General features: G+C 34.9%; 1 protein-coding gene across 1 annotated transcript; it reads left to right on the top strand.

The window, feature by feature from the left end:
• The first annotated feature begins 3,496 nt into the window (after positions 1-3,496).
• Positions 3,497-10,770, top strand: LOC100374295 (TNF receptor-associated factor 2-like). Its single transcript, XM_002741279.4, has 5 exons — positions 3,497-3,630; positions 3,862-3,934; positions 4,955-5,053; positions 6,006-6,683; positions 8,133-10,770. The coding sequence occupies exons 1-5, from the start codon at positions 3,497-3,499 to the stop codon at positions 8,370-8,372; spliced, it is 1,224 nt and encodes a 407-aa protein (XP_002741325.2). The 3' UTR covers positions 8,373-10,770.
• Positions 10,771-13,427: the final 2,657 nt, after the last annotated feature.

Genomic DNA, 13,427 nt, shown 5'->3' with positions numbered 1-13,427 from the left:
AATTCTTTTATACTGTTGTGAAATTTGGGCGGGTGACATTGTGAATAATAAAAAATACTTTATGAATCTCATGTCACCCATGGAAAAAATGCACATTAAATATTGCAAATTCCTACTCAAGGTCAATAGTAGAGCAACAAACATTGCATGCTTAATTGAATTAGGGAGATACCCATTAATTATCACTGGCATCAAACAAATGTTAAAATATTGGCTTAGAATTAAAAAAATGCCTGATAATACACTAATATATGATGCGTACAAGCTTGGCATCGCTCTAGACAATTCTGGCACTCAAAACTGGGTATCCAGCATAAAAAATTGCCTAGAGTATACAAGCATGGAAAGTGCATGGAGTGATAAAAACATAGAAGATAACTTTATTGAACAAATAACTGACAAACTAATAACCAAATTTAAAGTACATGCCAGGAACACTCTAAACAACGATAATAAAGGCATCAACCACAAAAATAAACTTCGTACCTATAGGCAGCTAAAAAAGGACTTTACATTTGAAAAATACTTAGATATAATAAAAAACCCGCATCATCGATCTTCATTATCAAAATTTAGACTAAGTGCTCATGTTTTGCAGATTGAAATGGGAAGATACAGTAATGTAGAAATAAGTGACAGAAAATGTCCAGTCTGTGATGAAAATGAAATAGAGGATGAAGAACACTTCCTGCTCAAATGTAAACTCTACACAAATGTGAGAGAACCCCTAATTACCATGACAAAACATCTTAATAATATTACATCAAATGAAGAAAAAATGATAGCCATAATGACTAGTGATAATGAGTCAATTATAATAGAACTGTCGAAATATATTTACAACTGTTTCAATCTGAGAGAAGAAAATATTAAAAAAAACAGTATGTCATCTGCCTCAAAATCTAAATTGTTACATGTATTTTAATTTTATTTAATGTGTTTAATGTTATTTTTTTTATTTTTACTTCTTTTTTTTTTCTATACTTTATTGTACACTTTTGTCAAGATCCTAATAAGGATACGATTACAATAAAGATTATTATTATTATTATTATTATTATTATTAGGTACTTATCCTCCAGCGGAGACAGCAGTATCTGTTTAGTATATCCACAGTCACTTGGGGGCTGAAAATCAATAAATACTAATTTAAAAAAAAAAATCCTCCGCTATACGTATATAAATAAACAAGTTTTGTGCCATGGCTGCAGGACTCCAGATGACGTACCTACACGTTATGCACATTTTTTTAATTATGCATTTCAATGATACAAGCTCCGCTATTTTTGAAAGAAAATTATATTTACCTTGTAATTTCGTTAACAATTGTGGCAATACCGATGACCGCAAAGTGTCTGCACTGGTTCTCTCAAGATTAGTGCAGTTCTGTAGCTCTGGATTTCGCTGGTGTCCGAGACTTCAAAATATCAAAATATCCGCGTAGACGGGTTGATTCATGTTGCTCTGGTGTTTCGATTTTCACAGGATTTAACCCATTTTAGTTCGAATAAAGGAAATGTAAGTCGATCGATAGTTTCTACCGATATCATGCTTGAGTTGTGTCACAGTCCCTCTATCACTGTGGTTGTGTGAAGCGGATCGAAATATAATTTGGAAAATCGTGTTATTTTCGAGTAGTTTCGATGTCATGGTATCAACGCTTTCCTACCTTGTGTTATTATACGAGTAGTAGGGGAATGTACCGGCGACTGACTAACTATGCCGATCCCACTTAATAGGTCATTTTTTATTAGTCAAGAAACGTTCCGAGCGCCTGTGACTCAACGTTGGACTGTGTCGTCGATGATCGGATTGATGTGACTCGGGAACTGTTCGATTAAGCGGTGAGTGATCTCTTGAAAACTAGGGCTCAATGAACTTGACATTCATCAGATCGTGATGCCTGAATCTTCGAAAGTTGTTGTAATTCTCTTAGAGTGACTGTGCCGTGTTCTCTTGCGCCGCCATTGCGTCATCGCCAATTATACGTGCCTCGTGGCCAGCGAATTTGATATAGTTTTATTATTGTAGTATTAACTGACTGACGATAGCGGTAAAGATATTGTGTTCTCGCTGTAGATTTTGTAAAGTAATTAGTGGATGGCGCGAGTCTGTTGTTTTTGCCCCAGTGATTTGTTTTTTTTTGAGTGACATTATTCTTTATTATTCATGTTTTGGCGGTTTGGCAATTGCTCCGAAACCATCGCTGTGAAACTTTCAGCTTTACTTTGGATAGCGGTACTTTTGGACGCTACCATTTCTTGGGACGGGGACATAGCATAGACTCTACTATCCACTTCTTGCTGAATTTTTCTGTGAAGTACCAGTGTACTTTTTGTAGCGGTTAGCCGCATATGAATCATATTGTTTAAGCGTAATCTAGATTTATTTAATTGTGCGTAGACTCCCTGTATTTTACGTTGTTGAGCTTTAAACATTTTAATGAGTTTTAGAGATACATGTTTTGTTCTTTTAACAGAGCTTATGTGCATTTCTATGTAGTAATCTGTGTTTCATATTAGTGCAACTATAAATATTGCTCTTCTTTAAGATAGTGAGAGGCTGTGACCGGTTAATACGGTGCATGTGATTATAATTAGGGACTGTTCAGATGATATTGGATATTTTCATAGTTTTGTTTGTGAGTATTAATGTAACATTTGATGTATTGCACAGATCTTGTTGGATTAATAAGGTTAGTGATGTATTTACACAGATCTTGTTGGATTAATAAGGTTAATGCAATTTGGTTAGTTTTAGCTAGATAGACCCTGTGTATAGGATAGCTAGGACATGCTGGATTAATACATGTACATTGTTTTGAGCATACATTTATATCAGGTTGTTGTAGTTTAATATAGTTAAGTGAATTATTTGTACGATTAGGACTGATATAGTGGTTAGCTTGCTGGCTGATAGTGTAGTCAGTGAGTTGTATTGACCAAACTTAGTCAGGTTAAAGTACTTATTGTGTGCATTATAGTTATCGAATGTTGTTAATGTTAAATAGAGAGAACGAAGCATCGGTTGTTTTGGATGGTGCTTGTTGAGTCAGGGATTTCTCTTCGTATTGTATTAAAGTATTTGAAGTTTATACTGGTCAACCGTTGTCAGCACCTTGTCTGTATGCGTGCGTGTTTCTTCACCCTGTGCTGTGTTAATGTTCGTTGTATACTGACTAATCAACACCACGGACCCTGCCCCACGGATTTTAAATTGTGGCATCGACTCTCGTTGGCAAACAGGCCCCGGTGAGAGAAGTGTTACATATACATTCAACATGCTGCTTGTGTAATTATGCATGCCCTAATGCTCAGACTAGTACCATGAGCCACATTATTAGAAGACTGTATGAAGTACATTATGGTGTAACAATAGGTTACAGTTAAGCTTATCTGAGTAACTAATTTGATTTTAAATGACAGACACAGACACTCAGTGATTGATAGGAATATATGTCATTAACAATTCCTTGTTCTTTTTTACCTTCAGCAAAATGGCAGGGTATTTGTTCTTGGAACCGCTGACACCGAAGTATCTCTGTACATTATGTAAACAAGTTCTCAGAGATCCTGTACAAACAACTTGCGGGCACCGTTACTGTCGATCCTGCATTGACGACTTTATTAAGTATGAACTATTTAATATTTTTTTATTTAAAATTTCACATTTGCATGGGTTTCAATTACATGTCTATAGTACACATGTTACTGTACAACCTTTTCAAATTTCATTTTACAATTTAAATTGTCATTTCATCTTTTACGTTTTTATTTGCAATAACAGCACCTATTTTCACTTGTCAAAGCTCTCCATTTCATTAAATTATAGGATTTGAAAGTGAATTATTTATTTTTATAGTCGTCCAGGAACCCAGAGATGCTTTGAGTGTGCAGGTGAAGATGATCCAGACAACATCATCACTGCTGATCAGGTAAATTATTTATAAAAACGTACTTTCAAACGATTTATTTTCATTTGAAATTGGTGTGTGTACATACTCTGGGATAGTGCGCAGACCTGATTAGTTATTGGTTGAAATCTGCGCGTATTGATTAGCCAATTTTTAGCTTTTCCACCAATATTTCAACCACTCATCTGATTTCAATGAAACTTAGTACATAGATGCTACGATAAGCCATATATACATGTTCAGTTTAGGGTTGTGTTTTGTGTTTACATAATTTGTGTCAATTAACAGCTAACTCGAAGTACTGCTCATCAAATTATGCTTTTGGATATTCCACAGATCTGATTACTTTCGTGTTGAAATCCATGCATATTACATAAATAGTTTCATGCGTTCTCCTTAATATGCCTAACTGTTATGTACTAAGCACTGTTGCTGATAGTGACTTGAAACCAGTGCTGTAATAAAGGCATTGGACTAGAGATATGACTTAATATATCAGATGACTATATATGGTCATGTGATTGTGACTTCAATATTATGCATAATTGTAATATCTTAAGTACTGTTGCTAATAGGGAAATGCAACTGTTGCTATGGTTTTGCTATCGGAAAAGATACATGACCAAGATGTCTAGTCATTATATATGGTAATGATTTCATTGAATATGTATAATTGTTATACCATAGGCACTTAGAACCACCCTGATCACTGTTTGCAGTTACATTTTTAAAAAACAAATTTACTCTATTAAAGCACATGTGCTTAGTGTAAATACATAAATGACAATTCAAGTGTATGGTCAAAATAAGATTTTAGATGCAATAAACATAATTTTTGCTCTGTGTGTATTGAAGACGTGTTTCTAATATAGTAAATACAGTATTCCTTATTTTCCACCAACACCTTCAGCACACATGAGTTTTTTCTAAGCTTTTATTGATATCAGTTTTCATAGGGGTCTGTGGGAGGTTCTCTGCAATACAAAATAGGAATGAAACATTAAGAAGTAATAATTTCTTAATCTTGATATTTTTTTTCAGATTTTTCCAGACAATGCTACTAAAAGAGAAATACAGTGCCTAGAGGTGAAATGTAGTCTGCCTTCTTGTACGTGGAAAGGTTCCTTCAAAGATTATGAGGTACGTACATACTTATTTTACCAGTTTAAGGTGATAATTCATTTGTTTTAACCTTTGAATGTTGTATTGTTTTTTCACAAAAATGTTTGACATTCCTGAGTCAGGCCTATAAGGCTAAGGCCAACTCCAAGTGTTGATGCTGTCTTTTCAGACAGACCCCCCCAGTATATCTCTGCTTGCCATTTGCCATCAAGCTTATGTCTTGTTGCATTTCATTCCACTGACTTTCCAAATCCCATAGGCACTGTTCTTTTCTAAATGTCAATTACTAAAAATAAATTTTCGCAGGTTTAGTCATTTTAGAACAATGGTAAAAATGTAGAAAATGGCATAGCAAAATGAATAATTATAAATTAGTAAATTTTCCAAATGATCTTTGAATATGATGATGTTTTGGTTGCTTAGCCTGTGCTAAGTGTTCACGCATGCTTCGTTAGCTCGTGCTAAGACTCTGAATCGGGTCTTAAAAACAGGTCAAAATTAATCCGTCTTATTGTTTCTCAGCCCGTGCTAAGCATTCACGCAATAGCTTCTTTCAAGAAAAATGATCAGTGACATGGTTTGGTCGCCTAAATTTTAAATTTTCTCTAACAATGGCAAACATTTCGGGCATTTTTTTCTCAAGAGTGCTTTAACCGATCAACTGGATATATATGGCAATTGCTTCTTTCAAGAAAAATATAATAAATTTTTATCAGTGACACGGTTTTTCCATCTTCGATTTTGGCCATAAATGGCTACAATTTGGGGCATATGTTTCTCATGTTTTAACCAATCAATTTTGATACTTTACTTAGCAATTATGACCAAAACATTTACAAAGAAAAATAACATAAACAAAATACATATAAGCCAGCAAAGCTTTAGTTAGGTCTCATAAGTGTAAGTATACTTTAGAGTATCACAGTTGCTCTGCTGATTTTTATTTTTTATCCTGTGATTGATATTCTAGGAAAGAGGTCACAATGGACATGTTATGGTAGGATCTGCTGACCAAGATGGTGCCACTCAAATAGATCCAGATGTACCAACCACGTCCCAAAAAATAAAGACTGAAACAGCTCAGAAGGTGGGGCGAGAGGAAGTGAAATCGACAAGTGGTATGCATACTACTATTAATAAGCAGTCTCGCTCAATTGATGAGTTGAAGGTCAAGACCGCCACACTCAACACCGAGGTATCGAAATATGAAAGGATTGTTGCTGGACTCTACCGTCAGATTGAGAGAAATGCTAATGATGTACAGGCCATTGAGAGAAAACTGAAACAAGACCGAGATCTGGTGGAATCCTTAGAGAGGAAAATCAAGTTTCAAGACCGTATCATCGCACTGAAAGATGTTGCCTTAGCTGAGCAAGATCTAAGAATTCAGTCTCTGGAGTTGGCATCTTACGATGGTGTGCTGGTTTGGAAAATCACCGACTTCAATCGAAAAAGAAATGATGCCTTATCTGGCCGTACTACATCCATTTACTCACCGTGCTTCTTCACCAGTTGCCATGGTTACAAGATGTGTGCCCGTGTATATCTGAATGGAGATGGAATGGGCAAGGGCAACCATATCTCATTGTTCTTTGTCATCATGAGGGGTTCATTTGATGCGCTGTTAAGATGGCCATTCAGACAAAAGGTAAGGGTATATTCATGCATTTTATCCAACTACTTCCAGCAAAATACACAATTTGGTGATGACTAGTGATTTGTGTAAAATACATATGCCTTATTTGCTCTGTCAGTATCATCTGTGTAGAATAATTACAGATATGTGACTATGATAAAAAAAATGATGGTAAGCATATGATAAATCTATTTTTTTTTTTGTTTATGTGCACTGCAAGTAAATATCAGACACTGTCCATCTGATTCAATGGAAATTTCAAATTGGGTATTTCTTGTATAAACCACAGTCACTCTCCTAGTAGAGTGACTGTGTATAAACTATACAAATAAATAACTGTTACATTGTTCATATCATTGTCGATAAAGGTCAAGGTATTTGAGAGGAAAATATCTGTTCTCAATGTTATTGTCATAAAAATTCTTTTTGTAGTTACTGTACTGTACTCAAACTGTTTTTATTTGATTTATTCAAAACGTTGGTATTAACCATGCAGTATAGTATGTGTTCAAAATATTCTTGGTTAAACTTCACTCAAAATTGTCTTATTTCTGTGGTTTAAACAATTTATCTGATCATCTTCAAATTTGGAAATCTATCAATCAATATAAAATGTCAATCAAGTTCAATTTTGGTGTGACTTAACCAAGTTCAGTTTTCAAGATAGAGGGCAACATTTTGGCTGAAATAAAACATTTTTTAGGCACAGAAATATGTGAAATGAAGATTTGTATCATTAGTTAAGATCAATACATCCATTTGTCATTTGATGAAGATTATCAATGGGCAAGGTTTAACTCTGAAGGTAGTATATGTTAGAAATCAGTCACATGTTTTAATATTTATCATGTGCGAAGTACTAATTACCTAATTTGCATAATAATTAACAAGTTTTTGACTCCTGTGTTACAAAGCATGCAATGGAATTAGTGTGTGGCTGTCAGTCTTTTCCACTGATATCTCAAGCTTTTTGATGAAACTTGATATATAAATGCTCTGGGCTAATGTGTAGATTTGATTAGGTTTTGGTTTAAATCCATGCATGTTCTGGAACAATGTGCAAACCTGATTAGTTTTCAGTCAAAATCTGTTCATATTAATTACCTAATTTGCATAATTAGTCAATGTTTGGCTTACCTAATTAAACAATTTTTGATATCTCAGAAATTAAATCAGACTGCAAACCGCAGATGTACATGCAAATTTATTTTCTTATAAAATTATTCATTTATTATAAAGTTCAATACAGTGGATCACACTGTTTTCACATTGTGTATCTCAAATAGCAGACTTACATTAGTCGTCAAGCTCAACGATTGAAGGGCTATTCTTAAATATCCAATTAATTTCAAATTATTCCCTATTTTTATTTTATATTCCTTCGATACTCTCAGTCCAGGGAGTTCATTCTAAGCTTTATTTGTTTACATTTTTATAATAACAATAATTTTGTCCTCCTAGGTCACTTTCATGATTATGGATCAAAACAACCAAGAACATGTCATTGATGCATTTCGTCCGGACCCTACATCAAATTCCTTCAAGCGTCCTACTGGTGACATGAATATTGCCAGCGGCTGCCCTTTATTCATGCCTCTGTCTCAACTGGACAGCAGTCGTCATGCTTACGTAAAAGATGATTGTATGTTTATCAAGGTGATTGTAGACACTACAGATTTAGATATGAAATGGCTCTTGTGAACTAGTCCGAGCAGTTTTATCCTTCTGGATTTATCTGCAGCCTTCGATACAATTGACCATGATATACTTCTGACAAGTCTGTTCAACCTTGACATTACTGATACCTCACTTCTCTGGTTCACTTCTTATCTGAAGGATCGTCATCAGCGTGTTTCCACCAATGATAGTCTCTCTGCTTCTCATGTACCTGGTACTTAAAACCGGAGTTCCCCAAGTGTCTGTTCTAGGACCTCCGCTATTCTCCATTTATATATCACACTAGATCAACTTATTCATCGTCATAGTGTTAATTTCCATCAGTATGCTGATGACAACCAACTCTACCTCGCCTTCTCATTCTCTGATACACCGTCTTCAGTCAGCATACTTGAAAGTACAGCTCATGACATTAAATCATGGATGTAATGCAACAAATTAAAGTTGAATGATGATAAAACTGAGGCTGTTCTAATTAGATCACCGTTTAACCGCATTCCATGCCCAATAGAGAATATTCTCATTGGTTCCAGCCTTATCCAACTCACTGAGATGGCAAGAAACATCAGGATCGTCTTTGATCATCATCACAGCTTCAAGAAGCACATGTCAGTCTATATATTACGTAAAATTGGTCACATACGACGCTTCCTCTCCAAAAATACATGTACAATAATTATTCATGCATTAATATCTTCAAAACTTGACTACGGCAATTCACTTCCATTTGGACTACCAGAGAACACTACAAAGTCACTACAACATGCCCAGAACACAGCAGCAAGAATTGTGACACACACAAAGAAACTAATTTGCATAATTAAATCAATTTTAAGCTTTCACACTGCATGAGTTGCCATTGGTGCTGTCACAAGTCAATGAAGATTACCTCCTGCCCTGTCTCAGTTATTTATTTATTTTATCATGTGATCGCAGGAATCACACAATGCACTCGCGTCTGGCATATTTACAGCTTTCATCTATTTATTACCAGTACATTTCTGTCCAAGCAACTTTTATCTATTTACTATGTTAAGTCCATGTTGCTATTCTCAAGACTACGCTTTGGTTCCAACAGCTTTTTACCTATTAAATTATTTATTTTATTTATTTTCTATCCATGCAGCTTTTATCCATTTACTACATTTCTGTCAGTGTTTGTTTAGCTCCGCTGTCGTTGTCCGTGTCAATGTTTTACTTTTTCGACTTCTTCTTGAAAACTACAAGCCTGAATGCTTTGCTACTTAGTGTATATGTACCTTGGGTAGACCTCTCTTAGATTTGTTCATTTCATGATGATATCTTCAATTCTCTAATTATGGTGAATATTTTTGTCATTTTTGGTAAAAAGTGATATTTTCAACTTCTTGTTGAAAACCGCAAATCCAATTGCTTTGATATTACATATATAGGTACTGCATGTGGACCTCTCTCAGATTTGTTCATTTTGTAATGATATCTTTAATTTTCTAATTTTGGTGAATATTTTTGTCATTTTTGGTAAAAAGTGATATTTTCGACTTTTTGTTAAAAACCGCAAGTCCAATTGCTTTGATATTACATATCAAGGTACTACATGTGGACCTCTCTCAGATTTGTTCAATATATCTTTAATTCTCTAATTTTGGTGAATATTTTTGTAATTTTTGGTAAAAAGTGATATTTTCGACTTCTCGTTAAAAACCGCAAGTCCAATTGCTTTGATATTACATATATAGGTACTGCATGTGGACCTCTCAGATTTGTTCATTTTGTAATGATATCTTTAATTTTCTAATTTTGGTGAATATTTTTGTCATTTTTGGTAAAAAGTGATATTTTCGACTTTTTGTTAAAAACCGCAAGTCCAATTGCTTTGATATTACATATCAAGGTACTACATGTGGACCTCTCTCAGATTTTTTACTTTCCCGGTGATATTTTCAATTATCTAATTTTGATGATTATTTTTGTCATTTTTAGTGAAAAGTGATATTTTTGAATTCTTGATTTTCTAATGATATCTTCTGTTCTTTAATTGAAATGTGCATTGCTAACAGTGGAGCTATCTCAGCCGACAGGCTGCTTGTTTATTTTAATACTACTCAGTCCATGCTGCTATTTTCTGTACCACCTTTTACCTATAATATTTTTAACTACCACCTGAATTACTTTGATACTTGGTGTGTATTGGATGGACTGTCAGATTTGTTCATTTCGTGATATCTACAATTTTTTATTTTTTGTAAAAAATGCCACTATTGAAAACCACCAGTACGATTGCTTTTTGACTTGGTATGTGATGGATCTTTGTCAGATTGTCGTCATTTTGTGCCAATATAATCAATTCTATATTTTTGGTAAAAAATTATATTTATATTTAAGTACTTTGACAAGTGTAGTAAACCGATACAAGTATGAATAAAAAAAAAAGTTACAAGTGCAGTGTTGCCATGTTCAGTTTTCACTATGGCCAGGGATATATTCTATACATTTTAGTTATTAGTCCCCGTTCGGACGGAGTCCGAAAACGGGGACTTATGTTTTGCCCTGTGTGCGTCCGTCCGTGCGTCCGTGATCACCTGTATCTCGAACATGCATGGACCGATTATGTTCAAACTTCACTCATACATCACACATTATATGGGACATATGCACATGCATTTTTTTCATGATCCGATTAACGATAGCCGAATAGCGGCTATTTTAAGGCCGAAAATGCATCAAAATCGCACATTTTCACCATTCCGGACCCGGATCTCAGTTATGCATGGACGGATTTCGTTCAAATTTGGTACATACATTAAACATAATAGGACCTTGATGCACGTCATTTTTTTTTCCGGATCAAGTTCGAAATGGCCGACTGGCGGCCATTTTGTTTTAAAGAATTCAGTTCTGGATCCGTATCCGAGACATGTCTGGATTGATCAAGTTCAAACTTCACACACACAAGGTACATCATGTCACAAATATGTATGTGCATTTGTTTCATGATCCCATTAACGATAGCCAAATGGCGGCCGCTTTAAGGCCGAAAATGCATTGAAATCGCACATTTTCACCATTCCGAACCCGGATCTCAGTTATGCATGAACGGATTTCATTCAAATTTGGTACTTACATTAAACATAATAGGACCTTGATGCACGTCATTTTTTTTTCCCGGATCAAGTTCGAAATGGCCGACTGGCGGCCATTTTCTTAAAGAATTCAGTTCTGGATCCGTATCCAAGACATGTCTGGATTGATCAAGTTCAAACTTCACACACACATGGTGCATCATGTCACAAATAGATATGTGCATTTGTTTCATGATCCGCTTAACAATAGCTGAATGATGGCCATTTTAAGACCGAAAATGCATTAAAATCACGTATTTTCACAATTCCGGAACCAGATCTCAGTCATGCATGGATGGATTTTGTTCAGATTTAGTACAATGTGTTGTACATATGCAGGTGCATTTCGGTCATGATCTGCTTTGAATGTATATGTCACTCAAATATGAACGGAACGGGGACGTGTCATTGACAATGACTTGTTAACAAAGAATTCTCCTTTACATATTTTGCCACTATCAGTATGGATTTGTACTTTGTAAAAATATGTGATCATGTCAGTTCTTGTTTTTGACTGTGCTAAGTTCAGACCTGATATTTAGGGTTTCGAGCCCTATGGGGCGAAACCCTATTGTAATTGCTATGTATATTCTTATATTATTATTCCGCCGTTTTTTCTAAGCGCTGTAACTTGAAAAATAATGCTGCAATTCATTTGCTATTTTGCATGCTGATAAAGGGCCATGAGTTGTGGTGCATACCCCAAAACCAGCTATGTAGGTCACATGACCTGGCCGCCATCTTAGGTAGAAGACAAACCGGAAGTGCTCAATTGCACCACTTTCTGAGGGTCTAGGAACTTCCGGTTTTTTTGTGTGGCATCATTGGCTCATGTCTAGCAAATATCAGCAATAAAATCTTTAGCGGTCATGTGACATTGGCCGCCATATTGGATTTTGTGAAAATTGACAAAAAACTTTTAAAATCTTCTTCTTAAAAATGGCCCATTCATGTGATGAGAAATTTGCTTTGAAGCACCTATTGCAATAGCTCTACAAAGTTACTGAAGCAGATTTTTGAAAAATGGCTTCCTTTGGCAGCCATATTGGATTTAGTCAAAAGTGAAAGTACGCTATAACTCATGAACAATTTGCCAGATTGAAACCAAAGTTGGCATAGAACATCTGTTCAATAAGATGATTATGTGTACATGAAAATATTTCCCATGATCCAAGTGGTTTTGGCGGCCATCTTGAATTTATCAAAAAAATGCAAAAAACCTTAAAAAATTATCTTCTTAAAAACTGCTTGCTTGTTTGACAATCTATTTAGCATATAGTATCTCTGATGATAGCTCTACAAAGTTACTGAAGCAGATTTTCAAAAAATGGCTTCCTTTGGCAGCCATCTTGGATTTAGTAAAGAGTGAAAGTACGCTATAACTTATGAACGATCTGCCAGATTTAAACAAAACTTGGCATACAACATCCGCTCAATGAGATGATTATGTGTTCATGAAAATATTTCCCATGATTCAAGTGGTTTTGGCGGCCATGTTGGATTTATCACAAAAATGCAAAAAACCTCAAAAAATCAACTTCTTAAAAACTGTCGGCTTGTTTGACAAGCAGTTCTGAATATGGCATCTATGTTGATAGCTATACAAAGTTTTTGAAGCAGATTTTTGAAAAATGGCTTCCTTTGGCAGCCATCTTGGATTTAGTAAAAAGTGAAATTACGCTATAACTTATGAACAATTTGCCAGATTTAAACAAAACTTGGCATACAACATCCGCTCAATAAGATGATTATGTGTTCATGAAAATATTTCCCATGATTCAAGTGGTTTTGGCGGCCATGTTGAATTGATCACAAAAATGCAAAAAACCTAAAAAAATTATCTTGTTAAAAACTGCTTGCTTGTTTGAAAAGCAATTTAGCATATAGTATCTCTGTTGATAGCTCTACAAAGTTACTGAAGCAGATTTTTGAAAAATGGCTTCTTTTGGCAGCCATCTTGGATTTAGTAAAAAGTGAA

The sequence above is a fragment of the Saccoglossus kowalevskii genome, chromosome 17, assembly GCF_978046115.1.
Source record: "Saccoglossus kowalevskii chromosome 17, keSacKowa6.1, whole genome shotgun sequence".
NCBI classification, from domain to species: Eukaryota; Metazoa; Hemichordata; class Enteropneusta; family Harrimaniidae; genus Saccoglossus; species Saccoglossus kowalevskii.
The sequence above is the reverse complement of the archived record's forward strand: the minus strand, read 5'-3'. Positions and strand labels throughout refer to the sequence as shown.